Below are 27,069 nucleotides of genomic sequence, written 5' to 3'. Positions count from 1 at the left end.
AGACAGAGTGTGAGCATGGGAGGGGCAGAGAGAGAGAGGGAGACACAGAATCTGAAACAGGCTCCAGACTCTGAGCTGTCCGCACAGAACCCGAGACGGGGCCTTCGCGAACTCACGGATGGCGAGATCATGACCTGAGCCGAAGTTGGATGCTTAACTGACTGAGCCACCCAGGCGCCCCTAAAACCCATAAATTTGAAATGATGCCTGCATTCCACCCCAAACCCTTCATTATTCACTCTTGGAGGTTGTTAACATAACAACTTATCACTATGAGCACTGACAAGTAAAGGAAATAATCACATCTTTTTCTGACGGTGTTTTACAGTAGCCAGAGTCCATGAGGGTAGGTTGTTCTCCATAGAATTTGAATTAATATATGCAGAAGAAATAATAGATTTCAAAAGTCACCATCAAACTGTCTTCATAAGACCTCCAAGGGGGTTGATACATGCTCAAGTTTGAAAACTATGGGTGTAAAAAACTAATAGTGAAAACATTTTAGAAAAAGGATAGACGAAGGGAGACTGTTAGAGAATAAAAGACTCAAGAAACATAAAAACAAAATCAAACTGGGGCGCCTGGGTGGCTCGGTCGATTAAGCGACTGACTTCAGCTCAGGTCATGATCTCACGGTTTGTGGGTTCGAGTCCCATTTTGGGTTCTGTGCTGACGGCTCAGAGCCTGGAGCCTGCTTCGGATTCTGTGTCTCCCTCTCTCTCTGCCCCTCCCCCGCTCACACTCTGTCTCTGTCTCTCAGAAATAAACGTTAAAAAAAATTAAAGAAACAAAACAAAAACAAAATCAAATCAAGTACCATGGGGAGTTACACATCCTGCAAACTTATTTCAATTTAAATATGACCACAGGAATCATCAGCAGGATAGCAAAAGGAACAGCAAGTTTATACAAATTTTTAATTCATAAGGAATTAGTAATCTGGTTCTTACAGAAATTGGGAAAAGAAGCCATGACTTGCTTTTCCCATATTCTGTAGCTTTCTTCCTTTCCCTCCATCTTTGGCTCTTTAAATAGATCATTGAGCTATTGAGAAGAAAAGAATAAATTGACAAATATATTAGAAAATGTTACTTACGTTATGTTTGTGACAGAAATTAAGAGCTTGAAGTGTTTGCCATAATATACTTTTGATCATTCCATCAGCAACTCTGGCGGGGAAAGAAAATTAAAAAGGAATTGAAAACTCCAAAGCTGAAGCGTCAGGGCCAAGAGCTGGGAACAGAAATGGAATGCATAGGGCTTGTCATGGCCAACAAACAGGGTGCAAAGGGTGTGTTGGAAATACATTTTCTTAATGTGTTAATGAAAACTCCTTTACTATATTTTCATTATAGATATACAATTTTCTTTTGTAATTTAAAAACTTTAGATCTGCAAAAATGATACAAGCTTATCACAAAAATCCAAACACTACAGACAAGCAAAAGAATACAAAGTGTTGACTCAAAACTTGCTACCCCAAAATAACTGCTGGAATGCACAGGCATCTGTGTTTCTTCAGGCATCTCTGTTCCTTTCCCTCTCTCTCTCTCTCTACATTTACTTTTCATTTTTTTGTTTTTATTTTTCATTTTTTATTTTTATTTTTGAGAGGGAAAGGGCAGGGGAGGGGCAGAGAGAGAGGAAGACACAGAATCCGAAGCAGGCTCTGAGCTGTCGGCACAGAGCCTGACGCAGGGCTCCAACTCACGAACCGCGAGATAACGACCTGAGCTGAAGTTGGACGTTTAACGGACTGAGCCACCCAGGCGTCCCTGCATTTACTTTTTAACTTTAATTTTAAATATATGTGTTCGTATGGCTCAACATTTAAAGAGTATAAAAGCATATCCGTGATGAAATCTCTCTCACACCTGGCTAGTCATACATTTCATCTTCTGCAACTCCCCCCACCTCTTTCAGAAACATTTTAATACATAGCGGCACAAATACTAATACGTTTACACCTATTTCATGGTCTCATTATACGGATGTGTCATAGTTTACTTACTTAGTTCACACTGGTGAGCAATTAGGTTGACCCAATTTTATGCCTAGAAACAACAGGTCAATGAACATCTGTAATCATCTTTTTAAGGTAAGTTCCAGAGGTGGGATTTCTAAGGCTAACGGTAGGCACAAGTTACATTTTGATTCTGCAGGTAGGACCTGTAGGAGAAAGGGCAAACTGGAAGACTGACTTCCGCGGGTTTGGTGGTAAACACACTCTAACACGTGCTACAGTTGTTTTGTAAGTTTCGTACACCCGGTAAGCAGGCAGGTCCCCGGCCAGGGGAAGCCAGGGAGAACACAGCCCCCAGGAGGATGGAAGGCTGGATGCTTCTTGTCCCTGCAGAGCCCTGGAAATACTGGAAGGTATTTTCCATTGCGGAAATGGGGATCTGGGTAACTTCCACTCCATCTGGGACGAGTCTACTTCGTGTAGCCATCTCTATAGATGATAGCAATTACATTCCCCGTAACTTTCTGCTGACATTTTGCCATTGCTCACATCACTGTCCCTCTGAAGACGTTTTCAGTTACATACTTCCAAACTACCTTCTCTAAGAAAGGTTAGACCCATTAACGCTCCCACCAAACATCTGTGCATCGAAGCCCCTGTCCCCTCATTGTCTTGCCGGTTTTGCCAATGTTATGTTTGCCAATCTGTGGTTAAAATAAAAAGCTCATTTTGGTTTTCATTTCCATTTTACTAATTACTAGTGACTTTTAATTTTCACATGATTATTGGACATTACATTTCTTCCTTTGTGTACTTCCTGTTCATGGCCTTTATGTCTTTTTTGACTGGTCTGTTTACTCTTTTTAAAATTGATTCATGAAGGGATGCCTGGGTGGCTCAGTCAGTTAAGCGTCCGACTTCGGCTCAGGTCATGATCTCATGGTTCATGGGTTTGAGCCCTGCAACGGGTTTTGTGCTGACAGCTCCGAGCCTGGATCCTGCTTCGGGTTCCATGTCTCCCTCTCTCTCTGCTCCTCCCCCATGCATGCTCTGTCTTTCTCTGTCTCTCAAAAATAAATAAAAACTTTAAAAAGTTTTTTTAAGTTGATTTATGAAGGCTCAACATACACTGGAGTCAGCATATGTGCCGCAAATATTTTTATCCGGGTGTTGTTTGTTTTTCAACCCTATTCATGGAGATGGGGGTTGCTGGTTGCATAGTTTCAAAAATCTGAAACACAAGGTGTCTTTTGCTAAATGCCTACTGTAAAATTTTTTAATTAAAAAATTTAGGATTATCGAATATCCCAAACACACCTAGTCATTCAGCTTTAATATTTTATCATATTTGGAAATGTAAATCCTATGTTTAGATCAGTTTTTTAGAAGTTTCTATTTATTTTGAGAGACAGAGAGAGTGCATGTGGGGGAGGGGCAGAGAGAGAGGAAGAATCCCAAGTGGGATCCACCTGTCAGTGAGGAGCCCCGTGTGGGGCTCGAACTCACCAACTGTGAGATCGTGACCTGAAAAGAAACCAAGAGCCAGACGCTTAACTGACTGAGCCACCCAGGTGCCCCTAGATCACTTTTTAAAAACTAAACTCATCCTGCAGGTGTAGCTGTTCCACATAAGACATCACCGTGTGAAGCTGGGGCATATACGGAGAAGCAGCAAGTGTGTGGAGGTATTTTTCTCAGGGCAGTTTTCTGATCTCAGGTCACAATTATGGCGGCATGTTCTTGATATTCACAGGCTGACGGCAGCCCTTTGACTCCAGCTCTTCTAATTATTAAGTATTATTAATATTGTGAAAGCCCCTAATTCTCAGTATTAAATCCCTTTCCACTGGAAGTACCTAGAGCCATTTCTGTTTCCCACACTGAATTCTGATATAACTTGATCTTTTTCCCCTCTTTGCCCAGAGCCAAGCTGGAGACATTGCTTAAATGTTTTTGTAATAGAATAGTAGAGCCATTTTTGAGCACTATGAGGCACGGTTCAAATCCCTGCTTCCAAGTTTTATAACCTTGGGCCAGTTATATGTGCCTTCAGTGTTCCTCATGTGTAAAAATGGAACAGTGCCCTGCAAGTTTATTAAGAAGTCTATGCCCTAAGAGTCTGGGTTTTAGTATCTCCATAGGTTCAGGAAATGAGGGTCTGAGATCAGGTGAGGCCAGTAGACGGGACTCAGATGCTATACAAAGACAAAAAGAGCCTCAAAAGACTAGCAACAGGCCCTGAGCTAAGAAAGAATGGGGAGTGTGGGAAAAGCAATAAGGAGGCCAGTGTGGCCAAAGCATGAGTGAAGAAGGTGAGGTTGGCAGAGGCCAAGTCATGGAGGGATTACAGATCTGGGTAGGTAGTTTGGATTTTCTGTGAATCTAAAGGAAAGTCATTGAAAGGACTCAAGAAGGCAAGTGGCATAATATGGAGAATGGATTTCTGGGGGCAAAGCAGATACAGGAAGGTTAATTAGGTGGCAAATTTAATAATGCTGGTGAGATCTGGTGATTCTGATTACAGTGGTGGTGGTGGAGGGAAGGGAGGTGGATTTCAGTCCTTGTGAGGGACCAGCAAGAGTAACACCGGACCCGATTCATGCAGAAATGGAATGCCAGGTGGGATCAAAGGACGGCTGGCACAGGGGCTCAAGTCCTGGGATCGAGAAACAAGGTGGGGACTGGCAGGACCCAGGGTTCTAGCGTCAATAACATGGAATCAGGCATGAACTAATGCCATAGGGAAGTCCCGAGCTCTCACTGTGGAAGAGGAGTGTTTGTTTCATGGCATCTCACATCAAGTGTCATGGCGTGGCCCTAAACAGAATAGTCAGCTCAGATTCCAAGAAGGCAGGTTCCATCACAAGCAACACAACATATATACAAAATACCAACTACAAACAAATACCACTGACCCTACAAAGAGAAGATAGTTATCAAAGAGAATACAGATTCACACAGTGCTCATTCCAGAAAGAGAGTTGCAACATTATTCAGCCACAGGCAGCATTTCTCAAAGTGTTCTGAAGGGAAATAAAACCTTCTGAAGAAGTCAACTGACACTCAGTGTTTAAATGTCATCCTCTGGGGGAGTGCAGAAATGGATATTGCAAGGAATAATGAAGGCCTCAGAGCAAAAACTAGACATCCTAGCTCAAGACTGTAATAAGGGTGGCGCCATCAGGGAATTCAGACTGGATTGCTCAGGGGACTTCTCTCTCTCTCTCTCTCGGTCACTCAGGGGAATCCTGATGCTCACATCAGAATGCAGCATCTTTGTTTTAATTTGTCATATAACTTAATATGGGAAAACCTGATTTCATTGTCAGGACCCGAGATGAAAGGAGTTCTTCTCGGTAAACCCTTGCTATCCTAGAATGAAAGCCAACCTAATTACTCTGGTTTACCAGCCCCTTCACACTGTCCTCCTCCCCTTCTGTCTGCTCCCACATTCCCACAGATACTCTGCCCCAGCCCCATCGGTTCCTGCCATTCCCTAAACATGCCTAGGCTTGTGACCCCCAGATCTTTGTGTTTATGGTCCATTCTCCTCCTTTCCCTAGGCATTCCCTGACTCCTTGTGCTTTCTTCCAATTCAAGGACTTTGTCTTGTCCCTTATTGTGGCTCTGAGGCCTAGAAAGGTACCTGGTATCCATTAGGTACTTGAATTAAGCTTGTTTCTCTGGCACTCTCAGAAATTTTATAAACTAACACTCCATAATAAATCCCTTTTTGCTTAAACTAGCTGGAGTGAATTATGTTGTTGAATCCTAACCTGCTCAGAATTCAATACCAGAAGTAGATATGGGCAAAAAGGATTGGGAATTGGGGATTGGCTATCTGATTTAATTATGTCTGAAGGCAGGAGAACTTAATTACCATTAGTGACTGGAATAGATGGTAGATGGGCACCTAGTGATGAGATAATTGTTAAATCATCATCTGTGGTCATCTGGAAAAAGTGCCTTCTCAAGGCAGGGCTTTGGTGGACTGAATGTGATAGAATAATATGGGAAACGTAAATAATCAAAGACGAGTGGGGTGTGCTGACTCTTTCTAACTTGATGAGAAATTTTTACAGAGGTCACGTTTAGGGCTTTTATATCTTGGTTCAAGGCACAGTTAAGAAGCCAGAGTTTCAATGCTTGCCCTAAAAGAACCCCTTTTTACTTATGTCTATAGGGCTCACTTTGTGGACCCATAGGAATACTGTGAGATGACTGAAAAATCAGACAGTGAGAATAATCCTACAGGGTACTAAGTGACAACATAGATTGGACTTGTGTGAGTTTAATTAGTTTCTCGGTTAATTAACTGAGAAAGAGCTATCGAAGCCTCAAGAATTGAAATGTGACTCTTGGGAGTATTCATATTACTAAGAGCACCCCAGTTTCCCACCAAACATCCCGTGTCGTGCAAAGCAGTGGCCAGACTTGTATGATGAGGCTGATTTTGCCTTGACAAGAAGCCTCTAGTGTTCTCACTTGAGGCAGGTGCATGGCCTGGGGATGCCTCTTCTCAAGGCTCCTCCCCCCATCACCTCTCAAAGTCAGATTTCAGCATGCCCCAGGGGGCCTATTACAAAGTCAAACAGAGGAAAAGGGTTTGTGCAGCAAAAAAAGAACTATAAGATGTCGCTAATTTACAGTGGTGAATGCATGTAAAAATGGATTTCACTGATGTAGGACCAGACAGGAAGAATCATAATTTTAGACTGGGCTGATTATAACACTATGGGCAAACTTACTAGGGATTCTAGTTTCAACAGACTCTCTGGAGCAGCTAGGAGTGGGTCTAGTTGATTGCTAAATTGGTTGATTGAAACCTAGACGAAATGGTTGTCTATGGCAATTGAAGTTGACTGCCAGAAATTAATTAGGAAAATGAGGAGGAGGAGATCCAAAGATCTGAGGAGATAGGAGTGTTGGAGAGGATTCTGCACGTGCAACATGCTTGTCTACCTCCCAACTGTGTCTCCTCAAAGTGTATAATGGTAGCACCAATTTATGCTCTTCCTCGAATACGTAGTATGGCTTTCAGTTTTCTATTTTGGTAGAGAAGCAGCCTACCAGACACTTCTACCAGGTTCTTCCTACCACAAGAGTTTTCATTCCTTGGGTCAGAGCCAACTGGCTCTTTTTCCATCTGTTAGTGTATCTATTTCAGCTACCCAGTTAGGAAATGGGGAAATAATCCCAAGGATGGATTTGTGGATGGGGTAGGATGATCATGAGATGGATTTGAGTCAAGATTTCATTTACTACCAGACCTAATGCTTAATGCTCCCCATCCCCCCAAAACTGATGGACCGCAGTGGCTTTCAAAGTCACTGGGGACCGGTTTTACCTCAGAGCATTGTCCAGTAATTCCCAAAAGATAGGGTATTTCTCTTTTCCCAGTGCACAACCGTCCTGTAAATGGCGGCAGACTACTTCAGGGCAGGCTAAGGGGAAGAATTAAATACGTATGTGTGATGTCATTGTAGGGCTATGCTTCAGGGACAGCCGTCTTCCCTTGGTTCACAAGGCCCTGGATCTGTGAATTGGCTACTGGGGTGACTCAAGTCAAGCTTCTAGTCCCCAGTTTTTATCGAACAAACGGGACTTTACTGATCTGCCCATCTATTTTGGTTTGAGAGAACCTATGATTAATTAAAACATTTTGATCATCACTATGGCTCTGTTGCCTATTACAGCAATTCTGGAAACGAAGTACTACTACTTGGTTTCTGTCATCCAGCGATCCCACCATGCCCGCGGAAATCAGGAAGCCATTTCAGAGAAAGGATCTCCCCACTTCATAATCTGGGACATGACGCTTGTGCAACCCTCACTAATGTATTTCTCAGTACTCATGATTCACTGCTATCTCTCCACCAGACCACACCCGGTCTCATGGGAAATTTTCTGTGAACAGTTAACTGAGAAAGAGAAAGAAATTCAAACCGTTTATGTGTCAACTATAACTCAATGAAGCTAAAATTGAAAAAAAAAAAAAAAAAGAAATTGAAGCCCTGGTTTACAGATGTACATAATATGCTATTGTCAGCCAGAAGTGGAGTGGACAGCCATAGTTTTATAAACCCATCAGTAGTTTTATAACATTATAATCATTTCTAATTTTTCTTTTGTATCTCTGATTCCTCATTAGATTTTAAGCTTCCTGAAGGCAGGATTATTCCATTATATGTGGTGCAATGGGAAAGAAAATCCTTTCTCTGGTGGGAAGGCAATGTCTATCACATCACCAATTAACTTACACATTGTACTTACTGTAGAACACAGAATGGGACTAGATCGTTTTAAGTTTAACCAGATGATGCCAATTTCAGTTGCTGTATATCCGTGTGGTTCTTTACCCGAGCAAATCCGACACTATCGCAGTACTCAGTACTCGCTATGCCGCTATTATCTAACAAACGCTTTTTGTGCTCCTCACAAAGTAGAGGGCACCAGAGGTTCCATCTGGCAGAGGGAACAGTACTTTCACCATCTTAGTGTGAAATCAGCTCTTCTTCATGAGGTAACTTAGTCCTCGGGTCTCTGGATGATCATCTCACCATCCCACAGCCCATCCCACACATCCACCACGTCCATTGTCTCATGGCTGCACACCGTGACTTCCCCAAACCGCGAATTTACCCTAATAAACAACGGCTCAAAGAGGGTTGGTATGTATGTGGCCTGGTTGTTTACCTCTGTTTGCTAGTCACTGGTTTTACACTCTCCTGGCTGTTCTCTAAGTAGGTTTTAAGAAGGGAGTGGGGGGTAGGATTTCTCATTGTAAAGATTATGATAGAGATAGGGAAAGAGGAAGAGTTTAGAATACTCTAGATTAAAGGAAGAGCATCAGCTAAGTCCTACCAGCAGGAAAGCTTATGCATCATAGAGGGAAGAGAAAGATGTTTAGTTCAATTAAATAGGTACACGTGTAGTATGTACTGTACGTTTTATTTTCAGGGCCTTGAACAATTATATTTCTAAGTTTCAAAGGGGCACCTGGGTGGCTCAGTTGGTTAAGCGTCCGACTTCGGCTCAGGTCATGATCTCGTGATCAGTGAGTTCAAGGCTGCATCAGGCTCTGTGCTGATAGTTCAGAGCCTGGAGCCTGCTTTGGATTCTGTGTCCCCCCCCCCCCCCCCTGCCCCTCCCCTGCTTGCACTCTGTCTCTCTAAAAAATAAAATGAGGGTACCTGGGTGGTTCAGTCAGTTAAGTGTCCAACTTTGGCTCAGGTCATGATCTCATGCTCTGTGAGTTCGAGCCCCATGTCGGGCTCTGTGCTGACAGCTCAGAGCCTGGAGCCTGCTCAGATTCTGTGTCTCCCTCTCTCTGCCCCTCCCCCACTCACGCTCTGTCTCTCGCTCTCTCAAAAATAAATAAACATTAAAAAAATTATATTTCTAAGTTTTATGAAAATGTAATTTATAAATTAACTTATAGGATGGTTGAACAATCTGTTGTCTAAGCCAATACAAAACCCTATTTTGTTCGCAATAAAGTTGAACTATGAATTAATTCCTCATTTAAACTGTGTTTTTTAATTAATTTTTATTTTCAGAGGAAAATATGTGCATTCACTAGGATATAGGGACAATTCAAAATAAATTTTCAATTACACTGAAAATTATGCTTTATAATCTCTTTTTTTTTTTTTTCACATAACATTTCATGAACGTTTTCCCCAGAACATGAACTATCCAACTTCCTTATTAATGGGTTGGATGCATAGTGTTCCATTGTATGGATATAGCAAAGTGCATTTAACCAAAGCTTTACTAATGGAAAATTAGGTCAGTCCCAGTTTGTTGTTGTTGTAGTAAATAATGATGTGTTGAACATTCTTATGTGTAACTTTTTGCACCTATCTGATTATTTTCTTACTACAAATTTCTCTAAATGTCCTTTCTTGGTTAAAAGATGAAAACCATTTAGGGGTGCCTGAGTGGCTCAGTAGGTTATGTGGCCAACTTTGGCTCAGGTCATGATCTCACAGTTCATGAGTTCGAGCCCTGCATCAGGCTCTGTGCTGACAGCGCAGAGCCTGGAGCCTGCTTCAAAATCTGTGAACACCCCCTTTCTCTGCCCTTCCCCCACTCACATTCTGTCTCAAAAATAAACTTTTATCTATCTATCTATCTATCTATCTATCTATCTATCTATCTATCTTTATTTTTGAGAGAGCGGTGGAGTGTTAACGGGAGGAGCAGAGAGAGAGGGAGACACAGAATCTGAAACAGGCTCCAGGCCCTGAGCTGTCAGCACAGAGCCAGATGCGGGCTCGAACTCACTAACCATGAGATCATGACCTGAGCCAAAGTCGGATGCTCAACCGACTGAGCCACCCAGGCACCCCCAGGCAACTTTTTTAATGTGTTCTGTTTGCTGCTATATCCTTAGCACCTAGCTGGAAAAACAATAGTATTTTACTCAAGTTTTTTTGAATGAATATATTTTCAAATGGGGCACTAATCTTTTAAAACATTTGATTTGCAAAATCTGTAAGTGAAATGATATTAATTCTTCATCTGGCAAATAATTACCTAATTTGCCACTTCTTTTTTAGTTTTGTTTATGGTACATTTTGTCAAAGGAATCTCTAAAGCTGATATAATTTAATATTTGGCAGTTAAAGTCCCCTTTTTTCTTTTTAAAAAATTTCTTGATTTAGAGAACTTGATTTTCAAGTTAAAAAAAATCCCATTGGCATTCTGATTAGATTTTGTGCAATAAATAAATAAATTAGGGAAGCAATATCTTTATAATAATGAATATTTCTACCCAGAAGTACATGTTCATTTAAATAAAATCATTTATGTACCTCACTTAAATTTTGTAGTTGTCTTTCCTATGTAGAGTCTGTACAATTCTTTTTATCTTTATTTCTAAACTTTTTTGTTACTGATATTTGAATGAGATCCTTCTCCACTAGCTTTCCTAAAGTGCTCATTGATACAAAAGTGGTTAATTTTTATGTGTGGAATTTGGAGTGCTGTACTCATTATACTGAATTCCACTGGTTATAATGATCCTTTAGGCAATTATCTTAGATTTTGTAGGATACTATCATCCATATAAAGATAGTTCAATCTTGTTTCCAAAGTTACATAATCTATTTGTCTTTCTTATTACATTACATTGGCTAGAGCTCTCAGAACAGTGTTGCCTTATGGTAGTGACAACTGACTTCCTCATTTCTCACTTTAATGGTGGTTCCTTTAGTACTGAGTATAAAACTAGCTGTTGATTTGAAGAGGGGCGTGTGTGTGCACGCATATGCACTAGGAAAGCATTTAATCCCACTTTGCTAAGGTTTTTTTTTTTTTTTTTTAATAATCAGGAAAGGATGTTGAATTTATCAACTGCCTTTTCAAATTTTATCAACCACATGTATTTTTTCTCCTTTAACCTTTTAGTGAATTATATGGATTCTAATTTTAGTGGAATCCAAATACTGAACCATGGTTCATTCCTTGAATTGAGACAATCCAATACAGGCATACCTCGTTTTATTGCCCTGCTTTATTGTGCTTTGCTTTATTGTACTTCACAGACATTGTGTTTTTTCACAAATTGCAGGTTTGTGGAAATCCCCTGTGGAGGCAGTCCACTGGCGCCATTTTTCCAAGAGCATTTGCTCACTTTGTGTCTCTGTGTTTGGTAATTCTCCTAATATTTCAAACTTTTTCATTATTATTGTATTTTATGGTGATCTGGGACCAGTGGTTATGACTCGCTCAATGTTCAGATGATGGTTAGCATTTTTCAGCAATAAAATATTTTTAAATGAAGGTATGTACATTGCTTTTTTAGACATGATGCTATTGAGCACTTAATAGTCTACAATATAGTGTAAACATAACTTCTGTATGCACTGGGAAGCCAAAAAATTCATTTGACTCACCTTATTGCAATGTCGGCTTTATTGCAATGATTTAGAACCAAACCTGCAATATCTCCGAGGTATGCCTGTAGGGAAGTTAGCTTCAAAACGCGTTGTGATTTATATTTGCAGTAGATTTGTCTTCCTAAATATTTTTATTCTAGGTTAATATTCATGTTCCTCTGAGCACATCCTAACTCAGATGGGAAAGGGGTAGCCAGCAGACACATCTTGGTAGAAAGAGGACGGTGTTTCATATTTGAAATTTGCCACAGTTAATCCCACATATAATGAAACCAAATGGCCACAAGAGCCTCAGTTTGTGTGTCACTTACCCTTTGGGGTTTCTTTCCAGCTCATTTAAAAGTGTGTGATCACAGTATTCAAAAACTAAATGCATTTTCCTTTTTCTCCTGAACACCTCAATGAGGTTCACAAGGTTTGGGTGCTTTAATTGCTGCAAAGGAATTGAAATACAAAGTCTGGTGATTTTATTTCTTATAGTAGTTTCTCCCCAGATCCCTTACAATTTGAACAATAGAAGGCCTTGCTTACCATTCCCTGTGCATCTCTTGTGGATAATTTTATTATGGTTACTCACAAGAGGAACTACTCTTGGTAAGAATCATAGAAACTTGAGGTTGAAAAAGAAGATGTTTTTCTTCTTTAAAATAAATTCTTTAAGAGTTTATTTAATGTACCTGTATATAGATGGTAATTAAACTGCTTGAATCTCTCTGGAGATAGCAAATAAAGTGCACAACTTAAAATACAGGCACTGATACCACAAACACTTTATGTAGTTTGTGAAAATTCTAAACATCCAGGTCATAAAATAACCTGAATAAAAAATTGAAGAAATGGAATTACTGAGTAAAAGGCCCTAAAAATTATTAATCCCCACTAAGTTTGCATATTGTCATGGGTTTAAACCCAGTCTGGATTTGCGTGTTGGTTTTCAGAAATACCAGATCCTAACGTTCAACTCTGATTAAGCTGCCTATTCTACGAGTCCCCACAGTGTGTTTTTAATTTATTTATCATGTTTTCATCTCTGTTCTTTGATTCTATTGTTCTCTCTTATGCTTAGACGTCTTATGTGCTAAATTCCGTCTCAAGCTGAAGGATTTCACAAGGCACCTGTTTAATGCTATGAACCAGAGGGAAAATTCTACTGAAGATAATCCATCATAGAGTTAACTATATAACTTATCATCCAATCAGGGTAACAAGCATAAGCCAAGACTGTCCCAGGCACATAGGCAGATACGGTCATCCTGCCTACAGCTAGGGCCACCATGTAAGTTAGCACACAAACCAGGAGGCTTTTGAGAGCTCGTTTGGAGGTTGTAGCAGGGGAACGCAGCTACTCCTAGACCCTTGACGGAAGAGCGGTCCTCCTGTATCAGGGAAGGTCGTCCTCTTCGGCCAAGCATGTAGCTCCAAGCTCCAAGATGCACATGGAGTGGTGAGGGAGGAAGAGGAAAACAGCCTAGCCAGCCAGATCAGCCAAATCACCTTTGGCAGTCCAGGGGGTGACAGATCGCCCTCACACCCTAGGGTGCTTTTGAAAGAGGATGCTAACCAGACCGGATTCTGGGACAAAAGCTATGAATCAGGACATCTGATCACTCCTACTTACATATAACTCATCTTCCCTATTGTTTTCCAGTATATAGATACATCACTTTCCAAACCCTCTACCACTTACTCAGAAAGATATATAGAGGGAACACAGTATTGTGTATACAGTAGGAGCTGCATAAATACTTTGCAGGCCCAATAGTGATAGCCTCCTCTACTTTAGTACCTGTAAGCATGACTTGAAGGGAAAAAAAAATGAGTCTGCAACTATGTGTCTGCTGTTCAACAGTTTGAGAAAAAGGACTCCATTACATATTAAAAATATGTCCAGAGCATAAAATCAACTTGCCGTTGTCTAAGACAGCAGAGAGGCAAACGGGAGGAAACAGGTCACACAGGTAAGCCAGCTGCTTTGTGCTACACTGAAAACCACAGGATGGAAGTGAAACAGCGTCTCTACCAGGAGGCTAAGCGATTCACAGATACTAACCTGGTCAAACCCGGTTTGGGGTAGATGAGCAATACATATCCCCTTTGCAAATGAAATTAACTTAGCCCAGGAAAACAGTGACTTGTATCAGTAACACAGGTGATAAGGAGGACCAAAATCAAATCACATTTAAATAACAGGAGGATAGGAAGAAGGGAAGGGAAGTTTATCATGGAAGTAAACTGTCCAGGGCATGCATGGGTATAACATACCAAAAGCATTAAAGGGGTACGTTATGGGAACCGTCACCAGAGACCAAGCTGAGGTGGAATCTGGCTACTTTTTACCTTCAAGTCAAATTGGGGCACTGTGACCCAGGAGGTACTACGAGCATTAACCTTACTTGCAGTCGTGGGTAGGCGGGAGGTGGGGGATAAAAAAGCATTACTTTCATTAGAAAACAACCCACAGCCAGGTCAGACACACCCTGGAGCTTAGCTCTGTGACGTTGTCTGCTGACCAGCGCCCTCTGCTGGCTGCGAGGGAACAGTGAACCGGTTTTTATGATGGATGTACTTGAGAACTCAGTCGGTGTATATGAAATTATATTTTAAACTATTATTAATTTTAGGAATCGTGCTGCAAATAATACTTGGAAAGGACAGATAATATGATAATTATTATCTCCCTTTAAAAACTGACTTCTGGGGTTTTCCTAAAAAAAGATGACACATGTCAAAAGTGAAGATCGGCTGTGTGTTCTTGAGGATATAAATCACATTTCTGTTATTCCAAGTGTGGTCTCCAAACCTTCTGTGCCACCAAGGAGTTTGCTGGAAATGCTGCATCTCAGGCTGACCACACACCTTCAACTCAGTACCTGCATTTTAGCAAAGTCCCCCTGGGGATTCCAATGCACATTAATGTTTGAGAGGTGCTGCCCTGTGCCTCAGTTTCCTCCCTGATAAGATAAGGTGCTGGATGAGAAGTGTCGCTAGGTTCTTTTCTGGTTCTAAAACCGTAACATTTCTAGGACAGGAAAACATTTCCATTGAAGACTTATGAATCTTACGTGTCAAATCCTATCAGAGTAAAAACAACTTTAGGGGCACCTGGCTGGCTCAGTTGGTAGAGCATGTGACTTGACCTCCAGGTCCTAGTTCAAGCCCCACATTGGGGATAGAGCTTACTTAAACAACAACAACAACAACAACAACAACAACTAACTAACAAATTATTTGTGAAAAATGTGTATACATAGCTGGGGGAGATACTCAGTAGGTCTAAGAACCAGTGGAACACAGGAAGGACCAACCCCTATGGATGCCACAGTCCAGTCCTGAGGGATCCTGTGCCGGGAGATGCTCTTCTAGTTGCCTGTTTGTGGGGAGGAGGATTGGGTGGGGGATGAGTGGAGAAAGGCGGGGGTGGGGGAGGGTGAACACCGGGATGAAGGGACTCAGGACAGTAGATATTTACCAACCAGAATGGAAAGTACTTCAGGATCAGAGCTGCCAAAGTCCAAAGCGATAATCAACTCATTTTCCATAGTCACTGATACCAAGAAATTTAAGTCCAACCAGAAAAACAACACCACTTTAAGATGCATTCAAATTGTAATTTGGGCATACATATTTCATCCAATACCATGAGGTTATAGATATATAGAGAAAGTTAACCTACCTTCAACATACGTATTTCTCTTAGTGCTATTTTCTTAACAACAGGATCATCTTCAGATTCCACAAATTTTTTAATAGCTACCACTTGTCCGGAGGTTTTGTTTCTGCATTTGAATACAACCCCATAGGACCCCTCTCCAATCTTAGCTAATTTTTCATACTTTTCCATTATGGTTGAAGTGACTTAAGGTACTGTATTGATTGCCTTGCAGCACAATGTTGCACCTGGAAAATAAGACGACTCAGCTTGATCAAGTCATCAAGGTCAATGTTCTCACAATCTTTTACATAAAACCAATTTACTCAGGATGCCAGAGATTTATTTCCATCGATTAATTTTAAATACACTTAGAAAGATGTGAACATTATTTTGGCAGTTTAGTTCAGTCGTTATGTGGTCCTTTGAGCTACTGCAAAGATTTCATATATTTCTTTTTTATTTTAAGATTTTTATTAAAAAAATTTTTTTAACATGTATTTATTTTTGAGAGAGAGAGAGAGAGAGAGAGAGAGAAGATGTGGGGAGGGGCCAAACAGAGATGGAGACAGAGGATCCCAAGCAGGCTCTGCACTGGCAGACAGCACACAGCCCAATTCAGGACTCGAACCCATGAACTGTGACATCATGACCTGAAGTCGGACACTTAACTGACTGAGCCGCCCAGGTGCCCCAAGATCTCATATATTTCTTATAGTGGGTCTGTATTTACTTCAGTTGAATTAAGGAATTCGTGGAAAGGAACCTTATCTAGTCTATTTTCATTATCCTCAAGTAAATGATTAAAATATGATGCTGTAAAATCCAACTGAAGGAACATTTTTATACTCTGGATTACATTGTTTCTCTTTTCTCTCCTCACCCATTTGACAAGGGGGTTTAGGAAGAACTGAGAACCAGACAAGGTACAAAGTGCTACACTTCCACCTGGTGGACAGAGGAAAGAGCAGATATGGACTGTCAAATAAAGCAGCCATTAAAAACAGTACCAAAATCTTTCTAGCTCTTAGCTCTTATATGTATGAAGGAACATATCCTTAAATTCTTAGCTCCCAAAGAAAAGAAAAAGCACAAAAAGAGGACAGATTTCTCTAATTTTTCACGAATGCTTTCATATCCATAATGATTTCCATGGAAATATTTAATTTGTTGGTCCTGCATCACCCATGTGTGAATTTTGTGGTGACTGGATTACATGGTAAGTAACAAATAAGGCCACCATAATTAAAGAAATCAGTGTAGGAATTAAAGATATAAAAATTCAAGTAAGTCTCAAAAATCCCACCCCACTTTATCCAGCAGAATCTTAATATAATCTAATAGTGATAATAAGAGCTAGCCCTTAAATAACATTGTCCTAGGAAAATCACATATAATTTGCACAACCATTCTATGAAGTAAGTGCGATTTTCATCCAGTTATATGGATGAGAAAACCAAGGCAAGGTGAAGCTAGTATGGAATTAGAACCCAGGGAGTCAAGCTCCAGAGATCACAATTTCAATCACTAGGCTATACTGCCTCTCAGTTAGTTCAAAAGAATGCACAGTTAGGAGAACCATTTTATCCAGGTCTTAGTATTAATAAAATGTCAAGTAAAAGAGGTGACCCCTTTTTAGATTTTTCATGTTCAAATGAGTATCCTCTTTCTTTTTCTTTTTTACTTCACTAACATCTTTTCCACCCACAGATTGTCTCAATGGAGAAAGAAATCATCTACTCTCACTCATCACCATAGAAAGACACAACTGGGGGAGTGTTTACCTTGGTAAATGACTATTACTAAACCATTTTACAATGCCTCATTTTTTTTTTTTTTGTAGATTCTATTCTTTCTTATTACAGGGAGAAAACTGAAGCATACACTCTTAAATAACACATGGAAAATTCATCACAGATTATGTTCTGAAATCTCTATCAGTTATACTGTATTTTTATATAGGTATTATTATCTTAAATCTGTTTATATATAAACATGCATAGATTTGTTCTTTAGCCTAGTTACAGGTGATAAAACAGTAGAAACTAGGAATTTGCTTTAGAAAGTTATCAGTATAGATCTTTGTGGATTTATGAACTTAACCTACTCGATAAGCCCTATGGTTACTGGAAGAAACTGTGAATATGCCAGAAAGCTTACTCATGATGTTCGTCTATGTATTATGTTCTTATTTCCCTCTAGATAGATATTTTGATCTATTGATCTATGATTTTCTTTTTTTTTTCCCCTAACTGGCTTAATAATGATTGAGTTCTCAGACTAATATTTAGATTTCTTAGACACATCAACCAAACTTCTGAATATGATAAAATAAAACACCAGAAAAATAGTACTTTACCTGTTAACCTCTCAATGGTATCTGCTTTCTAAAGGGCTTATATGTTCATGGAAGATGGGTCTGAGCGTGCAGGCAGGAGTTAGACCACGACAGAAATTCCTCAAAGGGATTTATGGCTTTAATTCCAGCTTACTAGGACTCTACCAGAGTTTTAAGAAGCAGTCATTTCTATCTCTTATCTGAGGTACAGCCCAACTATCTGTTTGATGACTATCTCTACACAAATAGAATCGTTTCAAAGTCAGTTTGTTCTCAGCCAAATGCCTTCTTTCTTATCCTCTACCTCTACCTCTACCCAAAGTTCACATACCTGCTCCACATTTTACCTAAATGGTTTGTAAAGATGTATATGGTGGGGAACTTTGAGATAGCCAAGGATAATGATGGCTGTCTAACTCTAATCTCGTCACGTATCTTTCACAAAGCTGTAGAAATCAACCAGAACAATAAAACCACATAAATATTGGGGCGCCTGAGTGGCTCCGTTGGTTAAGCATCTGACTCTTGATTTTGGCTTAGGTCATGATCACACAGTTTGGGAGTTTGGGCCCCACATGTGGCTTGCTCTCTATCTCTCTCTTAAATAAAAATAAACTTAATAAGAAAATGCACATAAATGAAATGCTTCCAACATAATAGGAAAGACAGAGGAATTTAAAAACTTAAGTAGAAAAGTACACTCCAAATTCTGGAAGAGATATTTCCCAGGATCCCACTAGAAGCCTTTGCAGAGAACGAATACAGAAATGTGGTGGGATCTGGAAAAACTGTAAAGGAGACAGGAGAGGAAATGAAGGGCCTGGGATAGACTTAAAATCATCCCCCCTTCCCCCCAGCCAAAGAGAAAATACATCACAAGTGCAAAAATACTGAGAGTGTCTCAGTGGATCAGAGCAGTCACCACAGGGAAAGGACTTAAAAGTTACGGATGTCGAGAAGGCATCAGTCAGTGTGACACTATTGGGGAAGAGAAGGGCAAGAGGGAAGGCAGAGGCTTCTCCAATCTCTGTCAGAGACTGGAGAGTGAAGAGTAAAAGAAGCAAGAGGGTAAATTTGTGCCCCTGCAAGACAAAAGAGAACCCCAAAACTGAAGGACATGCAAATCTCTCTGCCCCTAATTTAAAAAAAAAAAAGTGCTACTCACTAAAGAAACTGCACTTTGGTACATTGACAGAGCGGACTCTCTTGACCTAGGATTGCTATCAACTATCACAAGCCAAAACTTGTCCAGGAAATCAAATAGACAAAAGCGGTCTCCACACAAACCTATTAGTGGAAGAAAATAGAAATGAGAATGGAACATTTCAGCTGATGAAAATTATGTCCAAAAACCTAACAGTGAAGCAGAAGAAAACTAACACAACACTCCAAACCGATTTAAATATCTTCTAACATTCATCTGGATATATGAAAAGCACTTGGAATCAGAAATTCAAATAAGACCAGAAGTGAACAAAAAAAAAAATAAATAAGAAAAAAAAAGATAGTTGATTGAACTCAGGAAAAAAAATACAAGAAAAAGACAAAATCATCTCAGAAATAAAGGCTAAAAAACAAGACACCAATGAAAGAATAGATTCCAATGAAAACTTAATAAGGGACATTTTAAAAAGACAGAACAATTAAGAGATTCAAAATGAGAAAAGAAAAAGTAAGAGAGTTTAGAGAGAAAGTGGTTGAAATGGAAGACAGGCAAAGACAACCCAACACATGTAATTAGAGTCTCTGAAGAAGAAAACAAAATGGTGGAACAGAACGAATAGTTGAAAGTATAATCCGTGAAATTTTTCTGGAAGCAAAATGAAGTCAAAGCGTACATACTGAAAAGGCCCGTCAGGTAGTTGGCAAAACTAAGTCAGAACAATCAACTCGGACATATTTGAATAAAACTATCAAAACAAATACTCTCATATCCTGCAGCCATAAGAGAAAGAGAGTGACATCAACCTTGTCTAGAGGACACAGTGCAACAGCAGCCTTTTCAAGAGATTCAAGAGAAGAAAGTGAAGGCCAAGGATTTTACACTCAACCAAGCTGTCCTTCAAGTAGCAAAATCATACATAAACAGTTTAAAATATGCAAGACCTCCAGGAATATTGTATTCATGAACCCTCTTAAAGAATCTACAAGAGGAGGGGCGCCTGGGTGACTCAGTCAGTGGAGCGGCCGACTTTGGCTCAGGTCATGATTTCGCCATCCGTGGGTTCGAGCCCCGCGTCGGGCTCTGTGCTGACGGCTCGGAGCCTGGAGCCTGTTTCGGATTCTGTGTCTCCCTCTCTCTGACCCTCCCCTGTTCATGCTCTGTCTCTCCCTGTCTCAAAAATAAATAAAACGTTAAAAAAAAAAAAAATTAAAAAAAAAAAAAAAGAATCTACAAGAGGAAACTTTCACCCAGCCAAGAGCTGATTGGGAAAACTTCAAGAAGAGATTTATAGTGAGCATTTAATATATTTAATTGATGACTAGAGCAAAGATGGGGACAAGGGTGGAAGAATAATATATAAAAGTTAGAAGTGCTGACAATGTAGAAGGTAATGCAATTAAAGATCTGTTTAAAAAATGGAAAGGGAACAAAGAAAGCAGAATAAATTGATAACTAAATAGATGGGAGTAAAATACACCATTAAAAAGAGGCAAACCAGGGGCACCTGGCTGGCTCAGTTGATTAAGCTCCAACTCTTGATTTTGGCTCAGGTCATGATCTCACGGTTTGTGAGTTTGAGCCCTGCATCGGGCTCCATGCTGACAGTGTGGGGCCTGCTTGGAATTCTCTCTCTCTCTGCCCCTCCTACACGTGCGTGTTCTCTCTCTCTCCCAAAATAAATAAATAAACTTGAAAAAAAACCCAGACAAACCAGAGAATAAAAAGTTAAATAAGAAAATGGACTGAGAGCACTAAAAAAATACCCAAAGAAGTCTAAGAAATAAAAATCAAACACAATACATAGAGAAAGAACACAGGGTTAACATTATACATGTAAAAATTATAATATAAAACAATATGACAGGGTAAAGACTAATATCAGTTATATCAATAAATATGTGTGGGCTTAACTCATTGATTAAATGAAAAAGATTTCAATTTGGCTCACAAAGCTAGATTCAACTATAAGCTATATGCAAGAGACACATCTAAGACAAAGTGATTCAGAAAGGTTAAAAATAAAAAGACAAACAGAGGTATTCAGGACAAATGGAAATATTAAGAAAGGAGATTTAAGACAAAATATAATTAAAGCTACAGGAAGCATTAAATACAACAGAAGGGGGGCAATTTTTAATGCTAAAAGCCACGATTCACAATGAAGATATAACAGCCCTCAAATAACATAGCAATTACTGTTATAAAGCAGAAACTTTATTTAGGACATGTAAGGAGACATGTATAGAAACACATTAATCATGACACTTAAACACAACAGTTTGAGGAAAAGGCAAGGCCAATGGAAAACAAAAAACAAAAAACAAAACAAAACAAAAAAGCATGTAACTATGCAGAATACCTAAACAATATAACCAATAAGGTAGATCTTTAGGAGACAGATATATTGAATTATATACTCTGATAATCTAAAATCTACCTTCTTCTCAAGCACACATCAGAAAGTTTAAAAAACTAGAAATATTATAAAAACATTCTGATCACAATCAAACTAGAAATTAATACAATTAAATATATATATATATATATATATATATATATAATTAAAAAAAAGACCTTCTACCTACAAACTAAAAAAGCCTTCAGTTAAATACCTACTGGGTAGAGGGGGAAATGCAAACTGAAATAATGGAACTAAAAAAAAAAATAATGAAAACACTACATATCAAAATCAATGAGATACATTTAAAGCAGGGGTTCTCAACTGGGGGTCATTTTGTTCCTCAGAGGAATTTTTCAATGTCTGGAGACATTTTTGATTGTTATGAGGATGTAGAGGCCAGGAATGCTGCTAAATATTTATCCCAGGACAGAGCCCCACAAGAAGAATGGTCTATCTGAAAAGTTCATAATGCCATGATTGAGACACCCTGACATATAGAAATTGAGAGAAAAAAATCCAGGGATCGAAACAATATAGAAGAAAAGATAAAAGAGTAAAAATAATAAATAAATGCAATAATCTAAAAAAGAACTACAAAATAAACCAAAATAAAGCACGAGAAACAATAACATTGAAGCAGAAATTAATAGAGAATACAGAAATAATAGATCTAATTAATAAACCCAAATCCTAGTTCCTTAAAAAAAATTAAACAAACCTATAACTACCTTATTCAAGAAAAAAGGGAGAAAGAATGAATATACAAAACAAGAAATAACAAGAGGTAATAAAACAGAACAATTTTTTTTTTCAAAAATCATGAGTCTACTTTGCAGGCATCTATATTTTTATTTATTTATGTATTTATTTATTTTTAAGTGTTTATTTTGGAGAGAGAAAGGGAGGGTAGTTAGGGCAGAGAGAGAGGAAGACACAGAATCCAAAGCAGGCTCCTGGCTCCGAGCTGTCAGCACAGAGCCCCACGCGGGGCTGGAACTCACGAACTGTGAGATCATGACCTGAACTGAAGTCAGACACTCAACCAACTGAGCCACTCAGGTGCCCCATGCAGGCATCTATAAAAATGTATTTAAAAACTTAGATGAAATGGATAATTTTCTAGAAAAATACCATTTACGAAAATTTACCTGATTAAAGATTGAGAATTTAAAGTGGCTTCTGGGGCACCTGGGTGGCTCAGTCAGTTAAGTGTCTGTTGGTTAAGGGTCTGTCATGATCTCCCAGTCTGTGGGTTCAAGCCCCGTATCGGGCTCTGTGCTGACAGCTCAGAGCCTGGAGCCTGCTTCGGATTCTGTGTCTCCCTCTCTCTCTGCCCCTCCCCTGCTCATGCTTTCTCTCTCTCTCTCTCTCTCTCTCTCTCTCTCTCTCTCTCAAAAATAAAATAAACATGAAAATTAAAAAAAAATAAAGTGGTTTCTGCATAAGAAATAAAGAAAGTTTATTTTTTAAAAATCCCACAAAAAAGCACCAGGGGTCAGACTTTGACTACTGTGGGGTAAAGAGGTTGGTAAATTCTCTCCCAAAAACACAAGGCCAGGGAAAATTGTCAAAAAAGTAAAATGAAAGCCCGAACCAACCCATAACAATTTGGGGGCTCTGGAAATCAACCAAAGGTAAAAAACAAATTGAGAAGTACTTATTCATGATCAGTTAGAATTCCACTTAAGAACAATGGGGGTCTGTGGCTTCTGCCTGGACCTGCTGCCATTCCTCCTCTACCCTCATCCCCCCAGCTCAGCAGGGGCACCGCCACAACTACTGTGAACTGGCCATGAACCAGAAGCCTTACTCCAAGGGAAAATGTGCTTGATATGGCTCACACCCGTGACAGGCTGAAAACCCGTGACAGGACTGTCAGTAAAATTCAGTAGGAAACCAACGGGGGAAAGCGCCACAGCTTTGTAAGCCTAAGGATGTACTTCCAGGTGGAGTGAGCTGCAGACTAGCCAAAAATTTATGGGAAGATCATGGAAGAGCCCCAGAAGGGGTAGTTTGGCTTTCCACATATCTCTGGCTAACTGGGAAACTCTGAGGCATACAGAGGGAAGACCCAGTAGGGTCCTGAGGCAGATTTGAGGACTGACTGAACTCTGAATGCGCTGCCCAACCCACGCACTGGTCCACTGGAAGAGGATGAAGGATTATGCCTAGAGGTGTTTAAGTACCACTGCTGCTCAAATTATTGGTGACCACCAAACTATGCAGACAGTGGTGAGTCCTAGAAAGCCAGGCTAGAATAATTAAAAAACTGAACACAGACATCAACAGTCACACGTTTGGAAGGAGGTAGATTCTAGAATACAGGCAGGTTGCAAACACAAAAACCAACCCACAAAAAAATCCTCAGTGGAGAAAACTGGAATCCAGCATTGATGTATTATCTGAAATGCCCAGTTTCCAATTAAAACGTTATGAGGGATGCTAGGCAAAAGGAAAGTGTTTCTGATACTCAAGGGCGGTGGGGGGAGGGGGTGGGGGAGAACAAGTCAACAAAAACAACAAAAATGGATTCCCAAGAGACTCTTTTTGGGGGATAGAAATTGACAAGATGAACCTAAGATTGGTATGGAAACTCACAGTACCCAGAACAGCCAAAGCAACTGGAATAAAAAGAAACTGGAAGACTTACAATACCTGACTTCAAATTTTACCATAAAATTAGAGTAAATGAAAAGAATATGGTACTGGCATAAAGACAGACATATGTATCAGTGGAACAGAACGGACAGTCACGAGATGACCCTTTTATTTATAGTCAATTGCTTTTCACAAAGATGCGATGGCAATTCAATGAAAAAAGAAGATTGTTTTCAATCATTTCAATCATTTCAACAAATGATGCTAGGACAGTTGGTGTACATATGTAATAAAATAAAAACAAAAACAAAAAAACTTAAGTACCTCACACAGTATACCAGAACTAACTCAAAATGCATCACAGATCAAAATGTAAGAGCTACAACTGTACAACTTCTAGCAAAAATTAACAGAAAAATCTTTGTGACCTTAAGTTAGGCAAAGATTTCTAAGATCCGACACCAGAAGCATGATACATAAAAGAAAAAAAATTGATAAAATGGAATTCATCAAAATTAAAATCTTTTGCTCTTCAAAAAAACTGACCCAGTAAGAAAATGGAAAAACAAGACAGAGCCTAAAGAAAACATTAGATAAAGGATTTGTATCCATGGGGCGCCTGGGTTTGCTCAGTCGGTCAAGTGTCCGACTTCAGCTCAGGTCATGATCTCATGGTTTGTGAGTTAGAGTCCTGAGTTGGGCTCTGTGCTGACAGCTTGGAGCTTGGAGCCTGCTTCAGATTCTGTATCTCCCTCTGTCTCTACCCCTCGCCTGCTCACACTCTGTCTCTCTGTCTCTCTCAAAAATAAAATAAATATTAAAAAAAAAAGAAAAGGATCTGTATCCACAATACATAAAGCATTCTTACAACTCATCAGGCAGCCAGATAACCCAAGTTAAAAATGGACAAAAGATTTTAAGTCAACTCTACCCCCAACATGAGGCTTGAACTCATGATCCCAAGATCAAGAGTTGTATGCTCTACCAACTGAGCCAGCCAGTCACCCCAGAAATGAACAAAAGATTTGAATAGATATTTCACCAGAGAAGATATATGAATGTCTAATAAGCACATGAAAGAAAGGATGCTATTAGTCATTAGGAAATGTAAATTAAAACCACAATAAGATACCACTATGTACCCACCAGAAGGAGTAAAAGACAGAGTGACAATATCCAGGATTGATAAGGATGCATAGAAACTGGAACTCTCACACATTAATGGTAGGAAGGCTAAATGGCGCAGTCCCATTGGAAAACAGTTTGGTAATATCTTAAAAGTTAAACACAAAGTTAAAATAAAAGTTAAACAGAAACAGCACTTCCACTCTTTGGTATCTATCCAGGAAAAATAAAAATAGGTCTATACAAAGACATGTATGCAAGTGTTTATAGTATCATTATTCATAAGAGCTTCCGTTAAAAACAATCTAAATGCCCATGAACTAATGAATGAAAATCCATGCAATGATATACTTGTTCAGCATTAAAAGGAAAGTATTGATTCATACTATAGTGTGATGCGCATAAAAAAATAAAACTGAAAACATATGCTATGTGAAAGAAGCCAGACAGCTCCCCACCCACACACATATTATATGATTCCATTTACATGAAATTTCTAGAAAAGGCAAATGTACCCCTGAGAAGGACCCAGCATCTCCTCAGTGGTACTGCTGCCCAAAATGCAAAGCCTGAATCAGATCACGAGGAAACAGTAGACAAATTTACTTTGGCATCCTACAAATAACTGGCCCGTGTTCTTAAAAAAATGTTAAGGTCATAAAAGACAAAGGTCAAAGAACTGTTCCAGAATGAAGGAGACTAAAAAGATTGAAAAGGAAATGCAATGCAATGTGTGATGCTAAATTGAATTTTTGAATGGGATAACTATAAAGAATTATACTTGGGCTAATTGATGAAATCTAAATATCGGCTGTGGTGCCACCTGAGTGGCACAGTTGGTTAGGTGTCCAACTTCGGCTCAGGTCGTGATCTCACGGTCTGTGAGTTCGAGCCCTGCATTGGGCTCTGTGCTGACAGCTCAGAGCCTGGAGCCTGCTTCAGATTCTGTCTCCTTCTCTCTTTGCCCCTCCTCCGCTGTGCTCTGTCTCTCTCTGTCTCTCAAAAATAAATAAATGTAAGGGGCGCCTGGGTGGCTCAGTCGGTTGAGCGGCCGACTTCGGCTCAGGTCATGATCTCGCAGTCCGTGAGTTCGAGCCCCGCGTCGGGCTCTGTGCTGACAGCTCGGAGCCTGGAGCCTGTTTCGGATTCTGTGTCTCCCTCTCTCTGACCCTCCCCCGTTCATGCTCTGTCTCTCTCTGTCTCAAAAATAAATAAACGTTAAAAAAAAATTAAAAAAAAATAAATGTAAAAACAAAAAATTAAATATTGACTGTGGAATAGGTACTGAATTTCCTGATTTATGTAATCCGTACTGTGGTTATGTAAGAAAATGGCCTAGTTCTTGGGAAATATACCTGAACTATACGTAAGGGTAAAGGGGCATGATGTCTGTAGCTTACTCTCAAAAGGTACAGACAGAAAAATTAATATACATGTATTTATACATGGAGAGACAGGAAGGAAATGATAAGACAAATGGAGCATAATTAATGAATCACATAGATGTACGGCAGTTCATTGTACTATTCTTTCAAGTTTGAAATTATTATATCAAAATGCAGCTATTTAAAAACCTATATATGGTGGGACTGAAGTGTCTTAACTCACTTTTCTCCTGCATATCAACTTCCATTACACCAAAGACATCTTTCTCAAACATCAATATCCTCGGATGTTGCCTTTCCTCAGAAATGTCCTATGGCCTCTAATGCCACAGAATAAACTTCAGATTACAGTATGATAGTTACAGTCCTTTACACTCTGGTCCCAATGGACTTTTCCCATGATGCTCCTCAGATTCTTCCCCAGACATTTTCAGATCTGTCGCTGCTTATGCCACTGCTGGGAAGGTCTGACCCTGAAATCCTCATCTTTTGCAATTCAATTCAAATGTCCTTTCTCTTAGCCTTCCCCAACCCCAATCT

At 39.6% G+C, this 27,069-nt stretch overlaps 1 protein-coding gene across 2 annotated transcripts in view; it reads right to left on the bottom strand.

The window, feature by feature from the left end:
* The window catches only part of CDKL4 (cyclin dependent kinase like 4), a 49,544-nt gene that overhangs the window by 20,388 nt on the left and 2,087 nt on the right, over positions 1–27,069 (bottom strand). For both annotated transcript variants that reach the window (XM_027033611.2, XM_027033610.2), the window contains exons 2-4: positions 15,542–15,765; positions 12,180–12,301; positions 1,097–1,169 (exon numbers count right to left, since the gene is read on the bottom strand). In XM_027033611.2, the coding sequence (XP_026889412.1) occupies positions 1,097–1,169; positions 12,180–12,301; positions 15,542–15,709 (363 nt within the window). In that variant the 5' untranslated portion in view covers positions 15,710–15,765. The remainder of the gene's footprint in view (positions 1–1,096; positions 1,170–12,179; positions 12,302–15,541; positions 15,766–27,069) is intronic.

Source organism: Acinonyx jubatus, chromosome A3 (assembly GCF_027475565.1).
Source record: "Acinonyx jubatus isolate Ajub_Pintada_27869175 chromosome A3, VMU_Ajub_asm_v1.0, whole genome shotgun sequence".
Classification (NCBI taxonomy): Eukaryota; Metazoa; Chordata; class Mammalia; order Carnivora; family Felidae; genus Acinonyx; species Acinonyx jubatus.
This window is presented reverse-complemented; position numbering and strand designations above follow the sequence as displayed.